Raw genomic sequence first — 27,167 nt, forward strand, 5'->3', positions numbered from 1 at the left:
TGTTACGATTTAGTATGCACTGTTGTCATGATATTACTTTATTTCTGATGTACTAAGCACGATTATAATGCACTGCTGTTACCATTATATTTTACACTTGATTTATGGGTTTTCTGCAGTTTATTAATTATATGAAGCATATCTGAATATTATTGAATCCTGCCTATGTTCTCAGCCATGATAGAGGGAGAAGGAATTGCAGGTAAAGGAAAACGGTGTTGGGGTCACCCTCCGGGTACACCACCTCATGGTATATGACCAAGGAGTCCCATGAGGCTAAAAGGGTGCAAGGGTACTGCCTTTGGGCTTGAAGAGGTTGAGCTTCCAGGGCACCCTATTGCAAACACCCCCATACTTTCTATCATGGTCCATGAATGCATTAGGAATTTTCAATCATGGAAATAGGATAGAAGTGGTAAGGTTGAGGAAAACAGTTATAAGATACCTCACTAGGCATTCCACCTCATATGGATGGCATGGACCACATGAGGCCAAGGGGGATAAGGTCTGCCCTTGGGCCTAGGGTAGAGGGTCTCTAGGGCACCCCGCTGAGCCATCCTATATTAGCCTTCCTATGATTTGAACCTTCTCAAAATGTTTAAGCAATCTTGTGACTAGATATCTACTTTAATGTTTATACTTATTACTTTCTGATTAAGGAAATCTGTTTTATTTATGTATTATGGTTACGAAATGATCCCTCACTTGTTGCAGGGTCTCAATCAAAGTAAAAGGTACCTCTAAACCCTACCTTGTTTCAATTGAGAATTGTGATGTAGGGCAGAATTTGGACATTTACTATTTGGGTGTAATTTGGGGACATTACAGATCTTAGTTGTTGCCCAAATATCCCTCTTGCTGTGTAAAATGTTCTTTTGAGTATGGAAGCAGTCTTTTGTGCCAGAATGAATACATAGCAGGTATATGTGTGGAGAAAAGTTTTTGTAGGTCTTGGCAGTGCTCTAAAACATCATTATGAGATTTGTAGAAACAAATAACCATTTCACTACTTGTTGCAGGCTTGTTTTGGTGTTGATGATGTGTTGAAAGTTATTTTAGGGCAGCAAAGTGAGATGAGAGAATTTCATGTCTATCTTATGGGCAACAATCACTTGGTTTTCTCTATTGGCAGCCATTAAAGATCGAATGCAGATCAACTGAGTTTCCTATGAAAATGTTTGGACAGTTGGATGATTATGCAAGGCTGATCATTCCCATTTAGGGCAATCAATCCATCTATCATCATTGCAAGGCCAGAGAGGAATGAAGGGAAATCATAGACTCGGTGTGCAGCTTAGGTTGGGAAAGTAATCACTCTCATTGTTGTGTGGAGAAATATAGTGTTTCAGGGTTCATGTGGAGAGCAGAAGCAGAGAAATGAATAGCTAAGTTACACGTATGGGAACTAGTATGGGTACGCGATACAGGTACACCGATATGGCAATTTTTTCCCTTGGGTACTCTCTGTGTGTTTGTTCACATGTGCATGTGTGCGTACATGTGCAAGCATGTGCAGGATTGTGCGTGCACATGTGTGTGCGCATGTGCATGTGGGTGGGTGTGTGTGTCCGTGTGTGTGTGGGTGTGCATGTGCGTGCACGTGTGTGCGTGCATGCGTGTGTGTGACCTGTAGATGCATGAGAAGTAGAAATCTTCTTGTATGGTTATATGAAATTCTAAACAGAAAAGAGAGAGAGAGAGAGAGAGAGAGAGGGAAGTGATTTTAGGTGTTTTCTTCAACCCCTTCAAAGACGAGTGTGTAAAGAGACCAATTCTGATCATTCCTTACAATTTTGCAGGAGCAAGTGTTGTTAATGCATTAGTAGCTTCTGCAAGATAAGACTTCTCTAACCCGTTAATCTCCTTTATTCTGTTATGGTTTATTCATCTATTATATTAGATTATCTGATTTATGCTTTCCAAACTGAATATGTTTATCAGATTGTAACATTGATCATGATTATGATATCGGCATTGGATAAAGATGGATTAGATCGACGACTTGCTTAACATAGTTAAGCGTCGATCTAAATGCTATCAGGCTAATAACCCGATAGCATATTAATGTCGATTCATTTATGAATCGGCATAAATATGCTATCGGGGTATTAACCCGATAGCATATGTAATGCTATTTGTTATCGGGTTTAGTTCATACCGATAACATTTATAATCGAGCCATTAAAAAAGCATCATAACTAACACCGTTTCAACCGAGTGTTTAAGTATTAAATGTTAGTTACCAAACATAACCGAAATCGGGATGTGCAATATGGAAAGACACCGATCAATAGTTGCCTTGATCGGTCATGTCTAAAAAGACATGACCGGTCAAGACATCTATTGACCGGTCTTCTAAAACATATAAAGCCCGACATGAATCATTTGGAGAAGACATATAAAAATATTAATGATCTCTCTCCTTCAGCCTGCAACAAAACAATCAGATTATCAGACAATATAATCATATAAAATTCTCACATATATAATTTGTTCTTTTATTGCAATTGAATAAAACTTTACATGGTATCAGAGCGAGGCTAATCGAATCTGAGGCTATTCAATTTTTGAATAATTCAAGAACAAAATTATATATTACATCACATTTCCAAAATGGCCAGCGCTTTTAGATTCGAAGATAGACTCGGAGGTAGCGATGATTTCTCAGCTTGGAAGTTTAGAATCAAAATGATTTTGAGAGAAAACAAAGTTGATTCATATGTTCAAACTGAAAGTGCAGCACCCGAGAATGAACCCGACAAAACAGCATGGATTGAGGGAAATGAAAAGGCTATTAAAATAATAGTTGATGGGGTAAGAAACAACATAATGCCCATCATAAAGAAACAAGAGACGGCTTACAAAATGTTCAAAGCACTTGAAAGGACATTTGAGATATCTGTTAATGCATAGTAGCTTATGCAAGATAAGATCTTCCTAACCTTCCTGTTCTGTTATTCATCTACATGCTTCATGTCTGATTTATATTTCATATGATTATCGGATTGTACTAACATTGCTTATCATTAAGTTATCGGGTTAAATTAGCCGATACATACTTGCTATCGGATGCATAAACATTGGGACCGATTCACATCTGTTATCGGGCTTAATTATATCGAGCATATTTGTTATCGGGTTTAATGAATACACCGCTTCATTTGGCATTAAACATTGGTTAACAAATGCACCGGTTGGATTATATTCATCGTGCACTTTGAATCATCGATGTTTATCTGAACCGATGCATTAAATAGATCAGTCATTATATTATGATATTACAATATGTTATCGGGGGTTTTTGAACCGATAATCAGCATTGTGTTAATGGTATAAATGTAAAGGCACCGATCAATGGGTATATGGATATGAGGAATTATGTCAATGTCTAATAATTCTGATTTTTATTTGCAGGTCTGAAGGAGAGAGATCATTTAATATTTTCTATGTTAAAGGCATGACCGATCAATGCACCAATTGACCGGTTGCCTAAATGATATATATGCCAATTGAATTCATTTGGAGAAGACATAGAAAATATTAAATGATCTCTCTCCTTCAGACCTGCAAATAAAAATCAGAATTATTAGACATTGACATAATTCCTTATATCAATATATAGTATACATAGTTCATAACTTGTTCTTTAATTGAAATTGAAATAACTTTACATGGTATCAGAGCCAAGGTAATCGAACCTTAGGCTATTCAATTTTTGATAAAATTCAAGGACTAAGTTACAAACTACATCACATTTCCATAATGGCCAATGCTATCAGATTCGAAGATAGACTCGGAGGTAGCGAAGATTTTTCAGCTTGGAAGTTTAGAATCAAAATGATTTTAAGAGAAAACAAAGTTGATTCATATGTCCAAACTGAAAGTGCACAACCAGAAGATGAAACCGAGAAATCCACATGGATCGAGGGAAATGATAAGGCTATTAAAATAATAGTGGATGGGGTAAGAAATAATATAATGCCCATCATTAGAAAGCAGGAGACGGCTTATAAAATGTTCAAGGCACTTGAAAAGACATTTGAGATATCAAATGCAAGTCGTACTCTAGCACTAAAACGAGAAATAAATCATATCATCATGAACAAAGGGGAGACAATCAACGCCTACTTCATGCGGATATTAGTTCTAAAAGATGAACTTGCAACTCTGGACTACGAGATCCGAGGCAAAGAACTAACACTCATTGCTTTAGATGGGTTGCCTAGATGGAGCACATTTGTCCAAGGCATCAGTGCAAGGTCCAAATATCCTAAGTTTGAAAGATTAAGAGATGACTGTCTACAAGAAGAATCCCGATTGAACAAGGTAGGAATAAAACAGAAGAATATAGATGAAGACTTGCAAGTCCTAAATACAAACATCAATAAAAAGTACAAAAAGAAGCAATTCAGGAAAAGAAAAGCTAAACAAGGCAAGAACACTTCTAAGAAAGACCTATCACATGTTCAATGTTATAGGTGTGACAAATTCGGACACTATGTTGCAAACTGTCCGGAGAAAGGGAAGCAAGCCACATTTGCAAAAGTGAAGAAATCTAGAAAAGAAAATGACTCTGAGAACTATGTCCTCTACTCAGCACTTACAAGCCATACTTCAAACAAATCTAACTCATGGGTGATCGACAGTGGTTCATCGAGACACATCACCGGCTTTAGAGAAATACTAGACTCCATGATAGAGAAAGATGATGAGGAAGTAACCATCGGAGACGATTCTTCACATCCAGTCAGAGGAATTGGAACCTGCACCATCAAACTGAAGTCAGGCATGTCACTACGACTTGAAGAAGTACTATATGTTCCAGGCATCAAAAGAAATATAATCTCCATATCAGCACTAGAAGATCAAGGATACAGAGTGACCTTCATGGAAAACAAGGTGTTGGCTTGGCCAGAGAGATCCTCCATCAAAGACGCTAAGGTCATTGGTCGAAGACAAGGCTATTTGTATGAGCTATGTACAGAGCCCAATCTAGCATTGATCCATGAAGCAACTAATGCAAATGAAGTATGGCACAGGAGATTAGGCCATCTGAATTATAGAGCTTTGTCAACCATGGGAAACCTTGTCACAGGTCTACCTAAGTTGAAGCAATATCATTCAGAGGCATGCAAAGGGTGTGCCTTAGGTAAAAATACCAAAAATGCATTTCAGAATAGTACTAGGAAAACTAGCAAAGTTTTGGAGTTAATTCATTCTGATGTATGTGGACCTATGTCCGTACCCTCGCTAGGGGGATTTTTGTACTATGTAATTTTTGTTGATGACTACTCTAGGAAGACGTGGATCTACTTTCTGAAATATAAAGAATCAGAAGAGATCCTAAGTAGGTTCAAAGAGTTTAAAACATTAACAAAAAATCTCTCTGAAAACAAAATTAAAACCTTAAGAACTGACAATGGGGGGGAATACACATCAGAACTATTTAAAGATTTTTGTAGAAATTCTGGGATTAAGAGGGAGTTGACAATACCTTATAATCCACAACAAAATGGAGTAGCTGAAAGGAAAAATAGGACCATAGTAGAAGCTGCTAAAGCCATGATACTAGATCAAAATCTAAACTTGAACCTTTGGGCAGAAGCAACTAACACTGCTGTGTACATACAAAATAGATGTCTTCATTCACACCTTGAAGATAAAACTCCTGAGGAAGTCTTTACCAAGACAAAACCAGATATCAGGCATCTTAGGATATTTGGGTGTCCGGTCTATATTCATGTACCTAAAGAGAAAAGACTAAAACTAGAACCCTCTGGAAAAAGGGGAATACTTGTAGGATACAGTGAAACTTCTAAAGCCTACAGAATCTATGTACAAGGGCAGAGAAATATTGAACTCGGTAGAGATGTAATCTTCGAAGAAGACTTAGCCTTCAAAAGGGCCCAAAATACAATAGAACCTGAAATTCATAATCCTACTCCTGAGCTTCAGAGGGAGTATCTTGAAGAAACTATAAGTGAAACACAAGACCCACCTATAGATAATCGCAAGAAAAGACCACTATGGGCCACCAAAACTATAGCAGAAGCTCAGAAGTTCGCTGCTCCTTCAAGAACCTTCAGGGAAAGCAAGAGGCCTAATAAATTCATCAACTATGTTGCACTTATGAATGATCTCTCTAAAGCTGAACCTAACAATGTTTCAGATGCACTCAAACATCAAGTATGGATAGATGCCATGATTGAAGAATATCAGTCCATTATGAAGAATGATGTTTGGGAGATTGTTCCTAGGCCAACCAAGAAGTCTGTCGTGTCTTCTAAATGGTTGTTTAAAATCAAGCATGCTGCAGATGGCAGTATTGAAAAACACAAGGCCAGATTTGTAGCTAGAGGGTTCTCACAGAAGGAAGGAATAGATTACGAAGAAACATTTGCACCTGTTGCCAGGTACACATCAGTAAGAGCTGTCCTAGCCATTGCAGCAGCAAAGGGGTGGAAGGTACATCAGATGGATGTTAAGACAGCATTCCTAAATGGCGAGATCGTGGAAGAAGTCTACTTAGAGCAACCTGAAGGGTTTGAAATTTATGATGCAAAGTCTCATGTGTGTAGACTCAAGAAAGCTCTTTATGGGCTCAAACAGGCTCCCAGAGTTTGGTATGAAAGAATTGACACCTATCTCTCAAAGCTGGGTTTCTCTAAGAATGATGCAGATCCTAATCTCTACCTCAAAAGAAATAAAGGTGATATGTTAATATTAATTTTATATGTTGATGACTTATTAATTACAGGAGATGATCACCTAATAGATCAATGCAAGAAAGATCTATCCACAGAATTTGATATGAAAGACTTGGGGCTTCTTCATTACTTCCTAGGATTGGAAGTATGGCAGAATTCTGATAATATTGTACTGAACCAAGGGAAGTACACCTTGAACATATTGACAAGATTTGGAATGCTAAACTGCAGACCCATGACCTCTCCTATGGAAACCAACTTCCATAAACTTAAAGAAGCAACAGCAGAATCAAGACCTACTGACCCCACTCAATACAGGCAGATGATTGGATCCCTGATGTATCTAGTAAATACAAGGCCAGATATCTGCTATGTTGTTAATGCCTTAAGTCAATTCATGTGTGAACCTAAGTAGATACACCTAGTTGCAGTAAAGCATATAATGAGATATCTACAAGGTACCCTAAAGCTTGGTCTCAAATATGAAAAGGTTGACATAGATCTACATGGATTTACAGATTCAAATTGGGCTGGCAGTGTGACTGACAGAAAGAGCACTTCAGGGTGCTGCTTCAGTTTAGGGTCAGCCATGATATCCTGGATCAGCAGAAAACAATCTTCAGTAGCTCAGAGTTCCACAGAGGCTGAATATATTGCAGCTTCAATGGCTGCCCGAGAAGCAATATGGCTAAGGAAATTGTTCGTGGGATTATTTGGAGAACCTATGAAACCTACAGTCATTCAGTGTGATAATCAGAGCTGTATAAAACTTTCTGTAAATCCAGTATTTCATGACAGGTCCAAACATATTGAGATTCCATATCACTATGTACGAGATATGGTTGACAGAAATGTGATAAAGTTAGAATATGTGTGTACAGGAGATCAGAGTGCAGATATTTTGACCAAACCACTTTCCAGAGTGAAGGTTGATCACTTCAGAAAGGGTTTAGGTATGATAGAAAGATAATCTGCTTTGTAATCTATACTTACATATATTTAAGATGTTTAAGGTGTAAACTTCTTTGTCATGTTTGGACTATCTCTTGGCTTCTTGCCACCTGTGTTCATATCTAAGAGGTGACGATCTCTCAGATACTGAACACTTGTATGTAGACATCATAAGGTGACGATCTTATGATAGTCAAACCAGTAATCATGTTGGATCACTGGTAAGTCATGGATGTGCCATGACTATGTTGTGATACAACATTTGCACAAATGTTATTGCATTATCACAACTTGGATATGATGAGAACTTAGCACTTCTCATATGGTTATCCTTGTGTTGCATGTTAGGCAATACTGATATCACGTGTAGGTGATATCTCAACCATTGATCATGTTGGATCTCTGGTAAGTCATGGATGTGCCATGACCATGTTGTGATAAACATGTATAAATGTTATTGCACTTATCACAACTTGGATATGATGAGAAACTAACCTTTCTCATAGACTTATCCTTAAGTATTGCGTGTTAGGCAATACTGATATCATGTGTTAGGTGATATCTTGATGAATCTTACAGATCACATGTTTTGGTGATTTCTCACATGATCAGGTGATGATTCTCTTACTTTTATCACATGTTAAAATAATACTTTATGTCACATGCTCAAGTGATGTTCTTCTATTTTGTATCATATGTCTTGATGGTACTTCTCATGTATAAATGGTTTTTTGCTGACTAACATTATCTTAGTTATGAAAAGGAAATGTGATGCAGGTTGCCTTATCTATCTTCCAAAGCTAAGAGGGAGTGTTAATGCATAGTAGCTTATGCAAGATAAGATCTTCCTAACCTTCCTGTTCTGTTATTCATCTACATGCTTCATGTCTGATTTATATTTCATATGATTATCGGATTGTACTAACATTGCTTATCATTAAGTTATCGGGTTAAATTAGCCGATACATACTTGCTATCGGATGCATAAACATTGGGACCGATTCACATCTGTTATCGGGCTTAATTATATCGAGCATATTTGTTATCGGGTTTAATGAATACACCGCTTCATTTGGCATTAAACATTGGTTAACAAATGCACCGGTTGGATTATATTCATCGTGCACTTTGAATCATCGATGTTTATCTGAACCGATGCATTAAATAGATCAGTCATTATATTATGATATTACAATATGCTATCGGGGGTTTTTGAACCGATAATCAGCATTGTGTTAATGGTATAAATGTAAAGGCACCGATCAATGGGTGCATTGATCGGTCATGCCTAAAGGCATGACCAGTCAATACACCAATTGACCGGTTGCCTAAATGATATATATGCCAATTGAATTCATTTGGAGAAGACATAGAAAATATTAAATGATCTCTCTCCTTCAGACCTACAGATAAAAATCAGAATTATTAGACATTGACATAATTCCTCATATCCATATATAGTATACATAGTTCATAACTTGTTCTTTAATTGAAATTGAAATAACTTTACAATATCAAATGCAAGTCGTACTCTGGCATTGAAACGAGAGATAAATCATATCACGATGAACAAAGGGGAGACAATCAACTCCTACTTCATGCGAATATCAACCCTAAGAGATGAACTTGCAACCCTTGATTATGAGATCCAGAGTAAAGAATTAACACTCATTGCTCTCGATGAGTTGCCCGGTGGATGGAATACAATTGTCCAAGGCATTAGTGAAAGGTCCAAATATCCTAAGTTTGAAAGGTTAAGAGATGATTGTCTCCAAGAAGACTTGAAGGAGTACTATATGTCCCCGGCATCAAAAGAAATCTAGTCTCCATATCAGCACTAGAGGATAATGGATACAGAGTGACCTTCATGGAAAACAAGGTGTTGGCTTGGCCGAGAAATTCTACTATCAAGAAAGCTAAAGTCATTGGACAAAGACAAGGCTATTTGTATGAGCTATGCACAGAGCCTAACTTAGTCTTAATTCATGAAGTCACAAATGCAAATGAGGTGTGGCATAGAAGACTAGGCCACCTGAATTATAGGGCTTCATCATCTATGGGAAATCTTGTCACAGGTCTACCTAAGTTGAAGCAATATCATTCAGAGGCGTGCAAGGGATGTGCCCTAGGTAAAAATACCTAGGGTGCCTTCCAAAATAGTACTAGGAAGACAAGAAAAATATTAGAATTAGTTCATTCTGATGTATGTGGACCTATGTCCGAACCCTCTCTAGGGGGATTTTTGTATTATGTAATATTTGTTGATGACTACTCTAGGAAAACTTGCATCTACTTTCTGAAATGTAAAGAATCAGAAGAGATCCTCAATAGGTTTAAAGAATTCAAATCACTAACGGAGAACTACTCAGGAAATAAAATTAAAACCCTAAGAACTGACAATGGAGGGGAATATACTTCAGAATTATTTAAAGATTTTTGTAAAAATTCAGGGATTAAGAGGGAGTTAACAATACCTTATAATCCTCAACAAAATGGGGTAGCTGAGAGGAAAAATAGGACTATTGTAGAAGCTGCCAAAGCCATGATCCTTGATCAAAACCTAAATATCAAACTTTGGGCAGAAGCAACTAGCACTGCAGTATATATACAAAACAGATGTCCTCACTCCCACCTTGAAGATAAAACTCCTAAGGAAGTCTTCACCAAAATAAAGCCAAATATCAGCCACCTTAGGATATTTGGGTGTCCTGTCTATATACATGTACCTAAAGAGAAAAGACTAAAACTAGAACCTTCTAAAAAAAGGGGAATACTTGTAGGATATAGTGAAACATCCAAGGCCTATAGAATTTATATACAAGGTCAAAGAAATATTGAACTTGGTAGGGATGTAATCTTTGAAGAAGACTTAGCCTTCAAAAGAGCCCAAAGTACAACAGAACCTGAAATCTATATCCCTACTCCTAACATAGAAGAAGATCCTACTCCGGAGCTTCAGAGGGAGAATCCTGAGGAGACTATAGGTGAAACTCAAAACCCACCTAGAGAAAAACTCAAGAAAGACCACTATGGGCCACCAAGACTGTAACAGAAGCTCAGAACTTTGCTGCTCCTTTAGGAACCTTCAGGGAAAGTAAAAGGCCTAATAAATTCACTAGCTATGTTGCCCTTATGAATGATCTCTCTAAAGTTGAACCAAACAATGTATCAGATGCACTTGAACATCAAGTATGGAAGGATGCCATGTCTGAAGAGTATCAATCCATTATGAAGAATGATGTTTGGGAGATTGTTCCTAGGCCAACTAAGAAATCTGTTGTTTCATCTAAATGGTTTTTCAAGATCAAACATGCTGCAGATGGCACTATTGAAAAACACAAGGCCAGATTTGTAGCTAGAGGGTTCTCACAAAGGGAAGGAATAGATTATGAAGAAACATTTGCACCTGTTGCCAGATATACATCGGTAAGAGCTGTACTAGCCATTGTAGTAGCAAAGGGATGGAAGGTACACCAGATGGATGTTAAGACAGCATTTTTAAATGGTGAGATCTCAGAAGAAGTCTACCTAGAGCAACCTGAAGGGTTTGAAATTCATAATGCAGAGTCTCATGTATGTAGACTTAAGAAAGCTCTGTATGGGCTCAAACGGGTTCCCAGGGCCTAGTATGAAAGAATTGACACCTATCTTTCAAAACTAGGTTTCACTAAAAATGATGCAGATCATAATCTCTACTACAAAAGAAATAAAGGTGATATGCTAATATTGATTTTATATGTTGATGACCTATTAATCACAGGAGATGATCACCTTATAGATCAATGCAAGAAAGATCTATCCACAGAATTTGATATGAAGGACTTGGGACTACTTCATTACTTCCTAGGGTTAGAAGTATGGCAGAATTCCAATAATATTGTACTAAACCAAGGAAAGTACACCTTGGACATTTTGACGAGATTTGGAATGCTAAACTATAGGCCCATGACCTCTCCTATGGAAACCAACTTACATAAACTTAAAGAAGCAGCAGCAGAAACACAGTCCACTGATCCTACTCAGTACAAGTAGATGATTGGGTACCTAATGTATCTATTAAATACAAGGCCAGATATTTGTTATGTTGTTAATGCTCTAAGTCAGTTTATGTGTGAACCTAAGGAGATACACCTGGTGGTAGTAAAACATATTATGAGATACTTACAAGGTACCCTAAACCTTGGTCTTAAATATGAGAAAGTTGATATAGATCTACACGGATTTACAGATTCAGATTGGGCTGGTAGCGTGACTGACAGAAAAAGCACTTCAGGGTGTTGTTTCAATTTAGGTCCAGCCATGATATCTTGGATCAGCAGAAAGCAGTCTTCTGTAGCTCAAAGTTCCACCGAGGCCGAATATATTGCAGCTTCTATGGCTGCCCGAGAGGCGGTATGGCTTAGGAAGTTGCTTGTGGGATTGTTTGAAGAGCCTATGAAACCTACTATTATTCATTGTGACAATCAGAGCTGCATAAAACTTTCAGTAAATCCAGTATTCCATGACAGGTCCAAACATATTGAGATCCCATACCACTATGTACGAGATATGGTTGACAGGAATGTAATTCAATTAGAATATGTTTGTACAGGAGATCAAACTACAAACATTCTGACCAAACCTCTTTCCGGAGTGAAGATTGATCACTTTAGAAAAGGTTTAGGTATGATAGAAAGGTAATCTACTTTGTAAATAAGATATTTAATGTGTAAACTTATTTTGTCATGTTGGGACATTTTGGGTTTCACCCCCTCTGTTCATATCTAAGAGGTGACGATCTCTCGGATTATGAACACTTGTATGCAGACATCATAAGGTGACGATCTTATGATTCTCTAAACCAGTTATCATGTTGGATCTCTGGTATGTCATGGATGTGCCATGATGGTGTTGTGGTAAAACATTTGTATAAAATGTTTGTGCACATATCACAACCTGGATAAGATGAGAATTTAACCATCCTCATATGTTTATCCGTAGTATTGCGTGTTTAGGCAATACTAATATCACGTGTTCAAGTGATATCTTGTCATAATGAAATGATGAATCTTCTATATCACATGGTTAGGTGATACTCTATGTCACATACTTAGAGTGATGTTTTATATTTGTATCTTGTGTCCCGATGGTACTTCATATCATATGTATAGATGATATATATTCTTGGAGACTGACATTATTCTGGTTATGAAAGAGAAATGTAATGCAAGTTACTTTATCTATCTTCCAAAGCTAAGAGGGAGTGTTAATGCATTAGTAGCTTCTGCAAGATAAGACTTCTCTAACCCGTTAATCTCCTTTATTCTGTTATGGTTTATTCATCTATGCTATTAGATTATCTAATTTATGCTTTCCGAACTCAATATGTTTATCAGATTGTAACATTGATCATGATTATGATATTGGCATTGGATAAAGATGGATTAGATCGACGACTTGCCTAACATAGTTAAGCGTCAATCTAAATGCTATCGGGCTAATAACCCGATAGCCTATTAATGTCGATTCATTTATGAATCGGCATTAATATGCTATCGGGGTATTAACCCGATAGCATATGTAATGCTATTTGTTATTGGGTTTAGTTCATACCGATAACATTTATAATCGGGCCATTAACAAAGCATCATAACTAACACCGTTTCAACCGAGTGTTTAAGTATTAAATGTTAGTTACCAAACATAACCGAAATCGGGATGTGCAATATGGAAAGACACCAATCAATAGGTGCCTTGATCGGTCATGTCTAAAAGACATGACCGGTCAAGACATCTATTGACTGGTCTTCTAAAACATATAAAGCCCGACATGAATCATTTGGAGAAGACATATAAAATATTAATGATCTCTCTCCTTCAGCCTGCAACAAAACAATAAGATTATCAGACAATATAATCATATAAAATTCTCACATATATAATTTGTTCTTTTATTGCAATTGAATAAAACTTTACAAGTGTTACTACTTCACATTGTCTAATACAAGAGCATGTCTCCATCAAATTCAATCCAGTTGCTGGCCAAGTTCAAGGATGAAACTCAAATGAATTCGTTGAACAGGATCTTAACATATGTGCAAAACCTTTGGTGGCTCTTCCAATTACTCTTCTAATGTTTTTCTAGGTTGGTACATAACTTTTCCTCCCTTTAAATCTTCGTGAGGTGGTTACCACAATGGGGAAAACATTATTGAAAGTAAGATAAAAAGTTGGAAAAGATTGAGATGCTTCAGGCAGCCAATCAAAGAGGCAACTATGCAACCACAGGAGGATTCTTCATACCAATCTGTCCTAAATTTCATTCAACGTCCAAAAGAGAGCGAGTTAGTGAGCTATCTCAGATTGTAAACTTATCTGGAGATTATGGAGGGCGCATGACCAGCATGCTTTCTGAAGATTTTGAGAAAGGAGTAAAATTTCATATGAACTAAGGAGAGAATATTTACCCCAAACAAGGTAATTGGCCATACTGAATGGGAAAAAGTTAAAAATGTCCTACAAGGTAGTGGATTTTAAGACTAGTGAGATTACCCATGTCTGGAGAAAGAACAATTAGAAGTCCCACCAACACGGCTTAGAAAATAATAACTCTATTGAAGAATTCTGCAACAATGAAGATGTGAGCAGACTGTTGAAGCATGAAAGGGTATCTTTAACTCCAAAAAAAACTTTAAAACAGGAGTTAGGAAATTTCAGAGTTCTAATTTACTAGACTAGTAGGGGAGAGAAGGAAAAATGATCTGGCCTCGAGAACAGAGTAGTGTGACTAGGATTTGTCTAGAGGTTTAACTTTTAATTGGATTGCCTGAAAAAATGTGAAGTGGTTTGTTGAAATGGTTAGCTAGTTCGGATCATATTTTAATGTTGCCTTGTGGCAATTAAAATATTATCTTATTATAATAAGGTTAAGCGATTTAGCTGGGCCCAAATGTAACGTGTGGTTAAGCAATTCATGTCTAATAGGGCTGGGCCCAAAAAGGAAACGTGTCACAACTTGCAAGTTATGTAGGCCCCAAATTGGGCGCCAAAAAGTGCAAATTAAAATATGTAAAATAAAGGAAATTTGGTTAAAGCCGACTTGGGAGAACTTGAACATGAAACAAGATTCATTTTACACAACAATCATCATCTTCATCAAGTGTCGTTAGCCTTATGCAAATTCAGTCAGCGAACTTGGAGGTAGAGAGCGATCCATATCTTCATGCTGCTGCAAGTCTATCTTATCCTTGAGCGAATCCATTGGACAACTTGCTGGGCAAGGTGGTGCTCTATACTTCAGTGATCTCCTTCTTCAAGTGGTGTCGATATTCTGCTCTCTCTGAAGACATGCTACAGCTGCATATACTAGGTTCAGTCCACCCTAGATTGGCACTCAATCAGATAAGTAATCCGATTCATGTAATCTGCTTATGAATAAAGGAACTGATCTGAATCTTTGATGCTGGATTTTTCCTCCAAGAGGGAGGTTTTCCCAGGGTACTTGTGTCTTGTGTTGTGTGTTTTTATTATTATTTCTGCTTATTCTCAGTCTGTTTATAATTTAAATAACTAGATTAACATCTGATTGCCTAAAATCAACATGGTTTTCTAGAATCTTAAAGAAACCATGTTGGTTCAACTTCCCTTAAGGAGCAACAAACCTGAGAAGCTAGCTTCAACCAGATGGACAGCCTCCACTGGATCAAAACCATCTATTTTCAATGGATGCTACTTGAATTTCAGGCTGAGTAAGCACAAAGAGAAGCATTAGAAATCAATATTAAGACTCCCTACCTCCTATATATGCGTGGATCCTACTGGTTATAAAGAGTGTGTAGACCAATGCGGCAGAGGTAATTTTAATACCGACCACCACAATCTCGAGAAATAAGAGATCGCCATTTTAGATGGAAAAAGGTGAAGAAGAAAACAAGAAATCAAAAAGAAATTAACAGAAAAGGCAGGCCGTTCTGAAGAAGAAGAGACATCATTAGAGGCCTAACAAAGTCAGCCTTCTTCCTCAGGGTGTTCTCTCTCCTAATTATATGGAGAGACGTTGAGAAACCTTCCTCGGGGTGCTCTCCCTCTTTATATTTTTCACTATGATCATTCTTTTGATTACGTCTGAAATCCTGAACTGAGGGAACCATAGACAGGGCTTGCCAGGATGACCAACACACACCTGCTGTTGTGGTCAGCCGATCAACTGCGCTTTATGGGGAAAGGGAATGCAACTGACGTACATAATAAGGATTTGAAATTTGCACATGATGACGAAGAGGATGTAGCCATGTCTTCTGCGCCTTAGAGTCCCCCTCAAGCTCCCAATTAGATTTTTGGTTTGGAGTAAACCGCTTTGAATTTGAGGACGTTTACATGTTTCAACAATTACCTTCACCATCTTCCGAGAGAGAAAAAGAATGTGTTCTATATCTTGCTTTTCCAAAATCTTTTTAATCACGATGCATTTCACGTTTAATTCAGGCCTGTGGTGTTTCTTTTTTATCCCCTTCTTTTAAAGAACATGGCTAGTGTAATTCTGAGAACAGTCCGCAAATATTGAACCGAAAAAGCTCGATTCCCATATGATAATAAAACTTAATATCGGCTTTTCATTATAATATTTTTCTAGTTTTTTTATAATCAAAGACAGGAACATTAATGTGAAGAACAAACAGCATCGGATCATATTTACCTTCCAGGGCCATAATGTCATTATAGATGTCTCGGCCATTGAAAAGAATGCTGACAAGCACAGAAGTGCAAAAATGATCAATCCATGATCCCTAAAAACAGTAACAATCTGCAAAATCTTAGGCCAAAAAAGCCTCCACAAGGCTTTCATGTTGGCTAACAGCTGCTGGTAATTTGGTGATGGTATATTGTCAACTGCATAAGCTGCTCTGCATCTGCACAGGAATGCAGCAGCACATGACAGTGCCATCAATACTGCAAGTGCCCGCTTTAATAGTTTGGGGGCCCTACAAGCTGTATCAGAACCTGCAACTAATTCTGCAGGTTTTTCTTTTTCTCTGCTAAATCTGGAAAACCCCACAAGAGGCGAGGCATTGTGTTGCATTTTGGGGATAACCCAACACATATTGGGAATAGCCCAATAATTTTGGTTGACATTTATTGAGAGACGCGTATAACTTATTTGAGTCCCATGAAATGAAGGTGGGTAATTGAATGAGAACTTCCTGGTCTGATTAATCTCTGTGCGTACGAATGGAAATGGGTGTATAAAACACTGGTATAAGCTCCCAGCCATTATGATGTTCTTAGCAATCTAGCAAGAAGCCCCCTTTGCTTGTACATTGATTTTCCTACACTTTATAGAGATACACAACATAGGCTTCTTTCCGTGGGAAGAAAATAGATTGCTTTGGAATGTCAAATAAAAACAGCTGTTACACAAACCAGTCGAATAGTTTTTAAGGTCGGTGAAAACTTGCATCCACTTCTCTAAATCAAATGATGGATTGATACGAGTCTGTATCATCCAGGCTAGGTGGAACGAATGTTCACGGACGAGTCTCCACAAAGCAACAAGGTAAAACATTGGAAAATGATTCTATAGATAGAGATGGAAAGATAGGCGTTCGACATAAATTTTAAATCCTATTGGGGGAGAGGAATTAGTACTGTGATTTTTTAAAGTTTTTAAATGGTATATTATTTATTTTTTGAAAATTTATATATTTTATTTGTAATTTAACAATTTAAAGATATTGTTTTAAATCTTAAAATGATTGTTTTAAGCTATGGTTGTTATATATGTAAAGGGAATTTAATAGTTGTATGTTATATATTAAATTATATAATTTGATTTATTTTTGTGTTCTTTGAATATTAAATCACACATTTCATTTGTTAGTCTTTGATTAAAAGTTTAATCTCTTAGATTTTAATAATTTCAAGTGATTTTTTATTATCAAATAATTATCTGCTTCAATATAAATGGGACTCTTAGATTTCCATATTCTAACCCTAAACCTAATCTTCAATCTCACTCCTTCCTACTTCATTCAAACAATCTTCCCTCTTTTGTTGATTTCAATGGGGTGGTTTCATGCAACTTGTTAATGGGCCAATGTGGGCTCATCCACCTTTGCACAATGTAGGTAAAGTAGTATGGATCAATCCAAAAGAGAGTTGGACAAAAATTAACTTTGGCAGGGCGTCCAAAGGAAACCCTAGGCCATCTAGAGTTAGATGTGTTGCCAAGGATTAGAGGGCTAATATGTTGATAATGAGTGACCAGAAATTGGCGAATGGGACTAATAATGTAGTACAATGGTTGTCTTCCTTGCAGTAAACATGGTGAATGAACTTTAGATTTCAAAACTACACATGTAAGGGGATTCACAAGTGATTGTAAATGCAATCGTCAAAGGGGAGACGCATGATTGGAAGATCAATAAAATTATAAAATTAATAAGATTAAAATTAAATAAATTTCATGAATTCCAAACTATGCAACTAGGTAGGAAGGAAACAAAGTTGTGGACACTTTGTCAAACTAGGAGTTGACATTAAATGAAGGACATGATGATATGGTAAGGGAGGATTTTTGAGAGGTGCAAATTGATGAGGAGTTGGTATGATTTGATGCCAAGAGATTGAAGGAAAAGACTTGTCACGGTGTGGTTTTTGATGAGTTGAAGTGTGCAAAAGAAGCATATTATCGATGATGGGCTTGCAACCAAAGATCATTGTAATTGAATGCAAAAGTGGTTGTGTAGGTTGCAAAGAAATCACAGAAGCAAATTTCATGTTGAGGACCAAGAAACAACTACATGCATTTATGACGTGTAACTCAAAAGATAGAATGAAGAATATCTTTAAAATTGACGATCCATTCTTCGTTTAAATCGTCAAGTTTGTTTTGGGTGAAGAATAACCTAGGTGCGGAGTAAAGGTACAAAACAAACGTAAACATTACCTCTATTTTCTTGGTGTGGTGTTTGGAACTCAAGGAAAAGGAAGAAGTGAGGTGGATCATGGCTTGTGGAGTTGTCTATCAAGGATGAAGGGTGTTATAGGATGGGGGCGTTTATATCCATTTCCATACCAGGAGAGGGTTTCAAAGCATTGCAAGGAGTTTAGTTACATGTGGCAAAATTCACTCCACCCTTGCAACCATTTATGCGTAGGGGAGTCAACTTCGACAAGGAGGATAGACTTGCAAATGCACAAATTGGGCGGTGAAGAGAGCCATCTATTTTCCATCTTATGTCATATTTTAGCCTTTTCATATGCTTTCATAACTATTTCCATACCCTTTTACCATTTTATGTTGCATATGATTTTGTATACACATAAATCTGTCCACTTAATTAAATGAATATTTAGTATTTATTTGATCAATAATTAATTAAATTAATATTTAATTAATTCATCTTGACCCTCTTCCCCTATTAATTAAATAAATTATTCAATTTATTTGATTTAATTCACTTAACCAAATTCAGACCATTAATTAAATAAATAAATCATATTTGTTTAATTAAATCTTCTCTCACATTATTTATTTAAATCCCCAAAATCTCATCTCTCACATTTAAATAAATTAACATTTATTTAAATCACCTTTATCCTCCACCCACTTGCATTTTCCTACAAATGCAAGTTGCACAACTATTTTAAATAAATAAATTATTTATTTAAAATCCTATTTATCCTCACCCACTTGACACCTTTAATGATTTCCCTTAAAGTCTTCAAACGTAATGGCTTCCTTCTAGAGTCTTCTCAAGTCTTTAATGGTTTCCCTTAAAACTTTTTAATGGTTTCCCTTAAAGTCTTCAAACTCAATGGCTTCCTTCTAGAGTCTTCTCAAGCCTTTAATGGTTTCCTTTAAAGTCTTCAAACTTAATGGCTTCTTTCTAGAGTTTTCTTAAGCCTTTAAAGGTTTCCCTTAAAGTCTTCAAGCATTTAATGTTTTGTCTTCCTTTTTCTCATGTAAATAAATTAAGATTTATTTAAATAAAATCCAAAATTTACATTCACATTTAAATAAATTAATATTTATTTAAATATCTATCCAAATGCAAATTACACCATTTAATTGAAATAAATGATTTTACTTCAATTGAAAATCCCAAAATTCCTCCCACTTGCATTCTCCTACAAAATCCACTTGCATGCCTAAATCCCTTCTAGATTCTTCTAACTCCTTCTAATTTGCCTAATCCTATCCTAATCATTGTCACATTCCTAAATAAAAGGAAGTCACTTCTCAAAAACCTTCAAAGTCTTCAATAACCATTAAAGGTTTTATGTCTTAAAATGGTTAACCTCTAAAGTCTTCCAAACCATTAAAGGCTCTTACATGACCATTTATGATTAAATCCACTTGCACCCATGGTTAGAAACTTTGACCCCTAACTCAACCCTCATGTAACCCATGTGTCTCCTTAAGCATTTATTGCTTTGACCATGGTTATCCTCACCAACTCTTGCACAATAGTTTATCCATTGGATAAAAGCATTATTCTTTGAATAATGAATTTATTCACTCAACTCAACATTAACCTTACCTCCCAAGTTAACCCTCGGGTCATGTCAAGCATTTAATGCTTCTTCTCTCTCCTCTCAACCCATCTCATGTTGACACTTGTCATCCTGGGATTGGGTTGAAAGTCCTCACATGGATCTTAAACCATTTGATCTTGACCTTTGTTGAGATTACTCAATCTCAACCATCCATTGCTCCATTTTTCCTATAAATAGAGCCCATTTCGTCATAATCCAAATACTGAAAAACTTGCATGCATTTAGATTATAATCATTTCTAGAGAGCATTTAGCATAAATCTTTCACTCTTTTATTTTAAAATCAACACTAGCTAATTAGATAATCTCTTATTTTTAGCTCTTGTTCACACTTGCATAGCATTTAGATTAATCATTTTCGATCTTGAATATCCATAAGGCATCCATAGTGCAAAAAGATGTTGAGAGCTACACTAATTTGGAACTTGGAGAGGAGAGGAACAAGGGAGGAGGAGCTACAAGCATGGTGGAAGGCATTTGGAGATGTCTTATTGTGTTTGCTTTTATAGTTAAATGCTTCATTATGTTTTTAGTGTCTCTCTTGGTATGTATGCTTAGACTAGTTTTTGGTTGATTAACACTAACAACTCTTGTTTCTTATGTTTATCTTATGTGTTATACGACCACAGGTTCTTGTCTAACAACCTCCCATTTTGCAGAGCATCAGATTTAATATGTATAAGTAATATTTAATTTAGTTTATAGATGAAGTATGTGAATAAATAAATATTAGAAATTGTATTTATGCAACATGTTAATTGTAGAATGCAAAGTTCTTGTCACCTTCTATGCAAGAACCTTCATGTTGCTCAGTTCTTTCTTCAATCATTGTCACATCAACTCAGTGCATTCTTTCTTTGAATGACCACATTTACCAAGGCATATTCAAGAGGCATCAAATCTATTGTACATGGTTGCACACATTAGCATTTGATGGGATATTTCAAACATTGTTTTTTTAGCTTAATATTCGTCATTAATAAAAGACACTTCCTACTTTTATTTCATGATTGTTATCACTAAGGGGTGAACTCACAATAATGGTTCCCACTTTTTTGCCACTTTTGACACTGAGATGTACATTTTTAAAATAATCTTCAACTTCCGAGAACTATAACTTTTAAACTATTACAAATTTGAAGATGATGTAAATTAGTGATTTCTAGCATTTTGTTTGTAGATTCTATATACATTTTTTTCAAATTTTTTTGAAGGATTTTTTTAAAAAAATTCCATCTCCCTCGAAAAGTAGTTTTTTACAACAAACTACATTTTTTAAGAGTGAGGTGCCTCCCGAAATGTATAACTTTTTTTCTATAAATGATAAAAACTCAATTCTTTCGAATTTTGGTTTGTAACATCAATATCCAGGGCTTGCATTTGGTTTTATAGTGATATGTTCAATGTTTTTCATTTTATAAAGTTTTGAAGTCCGACTAGTCATAATTTAGACATAGGTTTACGTTTGAACACATAACTTGTTCTATATAAATCGAAATTCAATTTTATTTTTTTTGTTAGAAAGAAGACATCAATACCATGGCCATAGATATTTTTTAGAATTTTTTTGAATTAGTTTCTTATTTTTCCCAATGCGTTGAACAGAGAAGTTCATGTTCGATGAAAAACCAATTTTTCGTAAAATTAAAAAAACAAGAACATAATAAATTCAAAATATAACAAAATTATACTCGTTGGAAAGCTTGCTCCGAGTACTACAATCTAATATTTTTGGGTTATCAAGATTATTTCATTCGTGCTTTGAACCAGAGCTCCGAAGTCATTAATTCTTCAGAATTCTGAAAATTTTTGGGAGAAACCTCAAATTAGAGGGTTCGAATGAACAGTACTTCGAGTGAATGGGGTTCGCTCGAATCCATTATGGTTCGAGCGAACCCCCATTCGCTCGAACCAATAGGCTTGATTTCAGCCCATACAAAGTCACCCACGGTTCGAGCGAACCCAGGTCCGCAATGTGGTTCGCTCGAACTACCAAGGGTAGTTCGAGCGAATACCACTATTTCGCTCGAACACCTAGAAAATCGAAGTTCCCACTTTCACCAAATTCCTTCATTGAAAAAAGTGGGAACCAGCTTTATGAATTCACCCTAAGGTCTACACCCTAGCTAAGCCTAGTCTCAGCTAACCTGTGATACATGGGACTACCTCCAGGTTGTGGGTACCCTTTATTGGAAGTAGACCTCCAGACAGGGTCAGTTCCCTTTTAAATCTCCTAGAACTACTATTTCTTGATGGGAAAAGGGATAGAAATAATGATTGCAAATAAAAATCTAATCTACTCAAGCAATGATGCACCAAGATATTCTATTTTTTGTTGATTTTGGAATGACTAATTACAACTATATCAATTGAGGAAAACAACTTAGCTCACAACCTATTCATGTTCATGTGGACCATTAACATTTTATATGAAGGCACTTTATTTCAATTCACATAAAGATGACATGAATTCATACAATACTGCCTGTCAAAATGAAGTTTTACACAACACACAACATGATCAACATAAAAACATATTTGCCAAAAGATAGACATAAATCAAATGAAACTTAAAGGATTGAAATTTCCACAATAAGTTTCATAAAATCACACAACATCACATAAATGACAAAAGAATGGCAAGAACAACATGTCTTCTCACTGCTTTTGAAGAATCATTTGATTACAATGCCTGAAAATACTTCAAAGAACACAAAATATTTGAGTTACAAGACTAAATTTACTGTTGTACAATTTTTGGCATGCCTAGTCGGATGGTGAACTAAATTTTAGTTCACTAAAAGCTCCATATTTGTTGTTGTCTTGGTGCATGAGTAGTAGTATTTGAGCCCTTAAGGAGGAGAAAATTTCACACCTGGCGACTCTGAGTTTAATTCTACTAGTTCAAGCAATCTAAGTGTTGGTGTGTCTCAAAGCTATTCTAATTTTCAACTTTTTGAATGAATAAATATGTCTCCATTTCATAGCAATACACCCTATCATTCCCCATTTCATGAAAATGTAGCTCCTACACCATCTTACCAACCATATCAAAGTAGCCTCAATGCTGGTTTTTATCCAAATACCCCTGTTACAACAGATAACCAACATACTCAATATGCATACCACCCACTCACACTTGATCAAGCTTGTTCGCAACCTAAATATGAGAGTACTCAGCTTCAAAGTACTGATTCAATGAGCATAAAAGATATGGCTGCATACTTTCAAAGCCAATTTGATGAGATCGAAAGAGAAAGAGAGCTTGAAAGGCAACATGATGAGTGGGCTTACCAAGCCTATCTACATGAGTGAGAGTTAAAAAATCAAAAGAGACAATATGAAGAATTTCTTGCAAGGGAGATAGTTGCAAAGGAAGAGAAGATGAAGGTTTTTCTTACACAAGTTCAAAGGCAACAAGCTCAAGAAGCTCCTTGCATCTCGAGTTTCAACCAACCATCATTTGATGTTGCAAACCAGCCTATGGAAGAAGAGGTTCGTGAGTATAAGTTTCCAAGTTTCAAGCAAGGTGAGTCTGTTCAATCTTCAAGTAGGTTTTCCAATGTTCAAATCCCAAGTTTTAGAGGTAATCCTCCTATGCAAGTAACTACAAGTGTTGAAAATCATACCTTCATTTCTAAGCAACGACCCATCCTTGAGTCCAATCAGTTAAATCGGTCCTTAATCAACCAAGAACAACCTTGCCAAGATGCTTCCTCATCTCAAGAAGTTTATTTAGCTCCTTTAGATCCCTTTGCAAATCAACCTTCATGTCCTAGTATCATCCATCTTTGTCTAGGAGGCCCTATTGTTTATCATAAAAGCTGGTTTGTTGAACAAAAGGAAGAATTTCTTGAGGTGGAAACAAATGTGTTTGCTATCAATACACCTGCAAATGAATTAGAAATAGAAAATTCAGATATATTGCAGGTAGATGATAAGCATGTTTATCTAGAACAACAGGTTAATAATCTAGAAACAAGTGCTATTGATAATTCTCTAACTATTTTATTTGAAAAGTTACCTGCTTATGTTGAACAAGAAGATGAAATAGATCAGGTTGATAGGGCGTTGATCCATCAAAATTCAAATGAAGACAACCTAATTTTGAAGGAGGAAATGACTGCCTTGAATGAGAGTATTCATCGAGATGGACAAGATGAGGAGAAAGAGCCTATTTTCAAAGAGGTTTTTGAGCAGAATAAGCAAGTAGAAAAGATTGAAAAGAGTTGCAATGAAGTTAAAATTAGTTATATCATACAAAGAAGTGAAGAAGATGTTGAAGAAGACTCTTTTTGGGATAAGTTGGAAGATTTTTGTTCAAGTTTGAACACTAATCCAACTTCTTCCGAGGAGAAAATGCACGATCAGTATGAAAAGAATCAGTAGGAGCTAAGTGTAGAAGTAGTCATGTTACCAATTGAACTTGTTAAGAAGAGGGTTTCTAATCAACAAGAGGATATCAAAGAAGCATTTCGTGAGCAGGAGGGAAGCATTGACATTCCAAAGTTTGTCCTTACAAGAGGTTGTGCTATCAGACACATATCAACAATGGAGATCGAAATGACAACACCTATCATGCTTCCACCAAAACATGTAGTTGCAGCTAAAGTGGAACAAGCTCCAATCATTGGTTACCTGTATTATTAGCTCAGTAAAGTAAATGATATTGTTCTTGTCCTTGAATCAAGTTTCCAACAGATTGCAAAGTACCTCTTCATTCTTCATCTATTTTCAGTTGTTCATCACCATGTCATTCAAACAAAGTTGAAAAGAAAGGGAAGTTATTTTTCTAAACCAATGAATGGTTTTGTTTGAACAAGTTCCATATTTGGTTAGTTTAGGAGTAGGTTAGATTTTCTTTCCAATAAAGTGTCACAACATCTTGTTTCGGTAATTGTTAGTCTAGTTTGTTTCTTCCAAGTGCTTAAGCACAAGTTTTAGTAGCAGTCTCTTAGTTTTTCTGAGTATTTTTGTTTTAGTCAAGTTTGAGTTTGCAGTAGTCTAGTTTGAGTCAACAAGTGTTGTTTAATGTTTCTAACAACATAGTATTTGTATTGTCAAATTTGATCTCTGTGTTATTTAGTCTCTATGCCCAATGGAATCATGAAGGCTACTGGTATTTTTATTTAACAGGCAAATATCCCAGCGATGTCGCCAAAAATGTTATCCAATTTAGTCCTTGAGTCAAAATTGCATCATAGTTAGTTTTGGTAGTCAACTTTTGGTCATACCTTTAGTTCATTTTTTGTGCATCATCTCAAAGTTGGCCAAGTCAAATTCAATCTTTAGTATTTTTCATTAAGAAGGGAATTTTTAAAGATCAAGTTAAAAAAGTCCTTGTATTAATAAAACGGGTTTGTATAGAAAAAAATCCCCATTTGATGAGTCAAAGCTTTAAAAGGTTAACATATAAATGTGCTCATTGTGCTTTTGATTTGAAGACTTGTTCACAACTTTTGTATTACGTGATTTTTCAAGATTGGAGGGAATTTTGAGTCTTCATTTGGTCAAAGTTTCTCAAACCCAAATTGAATTCATAGTCAAGAAGGAGGAACTCGGATTCTGTTTGGAAAATCTTATCTTTTAGGGATTTCTTTTTGTTTGTAGCACTATTCATGGCACCAAGGCTTTCCAGGCATCTCAATCAATATAGAGGTGGAAAGATTTAGCATACATCTTCAGTTATGAGGATTCCATTAACTGCACTTTCAGTTCCAAGCGAATGAGTATATGTTCTCAGAGATTTAAGCAAAGAAAGTGAAGCATAACAATAAGATTCGCGAAGGAGAAGCTTCTATGAAGCCTATAGAGAAGCCACATGAAATCATGCTTACCATTTAAAGCAGGTTTGCCTTGTCCTTCCTTTGTTCATTATATTTCATGATGAAATAGGGTTTCTTATACAGGTTTTAGAAGGATATTCCAAGTGCATTCCTGGTTTGAGTGTGTAATGAGCAATATGAGGCTCTGAGTTATGATATTTAGTCATTCATCCCTGAGACAACATGAATAAGTCATTGGTATTCAAGGAGAGTCTATATGAATGACAACATTATGTGGGAATTGTTTCATTCTTTTGTGTAAGGAACCCGTAGTAGCATTGTTAGGGTTAGACGTAGAACTCACAATGTAGGCAACCCTTCCATGAAGATAGTTTGTCAATCAAATACACATTTAATAGAGCAATATATGAATGACAATGAGAAACAGTGCAACAGATTTGAGAATTAACAATGCTCTCAAAATCAACTCAGAAAATGCATCTTCAAGATAGAAAGAGTAGTCAAAGCACTTGTAAGACAACGTGCAAGATCATCAAGACAAGTTCACAACCAAAAGCTTCATGATCAAAACAAAGTTTGTAGTCAAAAGAAAGGCCTATTACAGCCCCATGATAGTGTGAAAAGGTATAGAAAAGACACAGTGAGTAGAATCCATCTATCTCAAGGTCTGAGATAGTATACGGTGGATTGGATAAAAGAATACAATGGCAGAGATAGTGAGAACATGGAGGCTGAAGATAGTTGTGAGCATTATTAGAAAGCACAAAGCCTATCCATAGAAGCCCTTATGAAAGATATATATAAAGACAGTCCTAAAGCTTGGGACAACATTATGACTACTCTAAGATCACAAATAGCAGTGGTTGTCTTCACCAAGAATGACTACATCATGTTGTAGGAGTCAAAGATATTGTTTCACCAGAGCTAACCACAAATAGTCATGTTTGCAGTGTCAATTAGAAGCTTATTTGTGAGTAGTATGCCATTGTCTATATACAGAATGCACATGTCATAAGGATCTTCAAACCTTCAAAGTCAAAAATAATGATACAAAGGCACAATAGCTGTGATAAAGACAGTCACTGTCTTTTGATAGACACAGTCTATGTACCAAAGACCAGATCTTAGAGCAGCAAAGAGTAACTTTGTTAGAATTTCATGAGAGATTCAAGTAACAAAATTGAATA

General features: G+C 36.1%; 1 protein-coding gene across 1 annotated transcript in view; it reads right to left on the reverse strand.

The window, feature by feature from the left end:
- LOC131066336 (putative DUF21 domain-containing protein At3g13070, chloroplastic) overlaps positions 1-17,205 on the reverse strand; it is a 150,033-nt gene extending 132,828 nt beyond the window's left edge. Inside the window, exon 1 of the mRNA XM_058001078.2 lies at positions 16,333-17,205. Within this exon, the coding sequence (XP_057857061.2) occupies positions 16,333-16,908 (576 nt within the window). The 5' untranslated portion in view covers positions 16,909-17,205. The remainder of the gene's footprint in view (positions 1-16,332) is intronic.
- Positions 17,206-27,167: the final 9,962 nt, after the last annotated feature.

This window comes from Cryptomeria japonica, chromosome 3 (genome assembly GCF_030272615.1).
Source record: "Cryptomeria japonica chromosome 3, Sugi_1.0, whole genome shotgun sequence".
Classification (NCBI taxonomy): domain Eukaryota; kingdom Viridiplantae; phylum Streptophyta; class Pinopsida; order Cupressales; family Cupressaceae; genus Cryptomeria; species Cryptomeria japonica.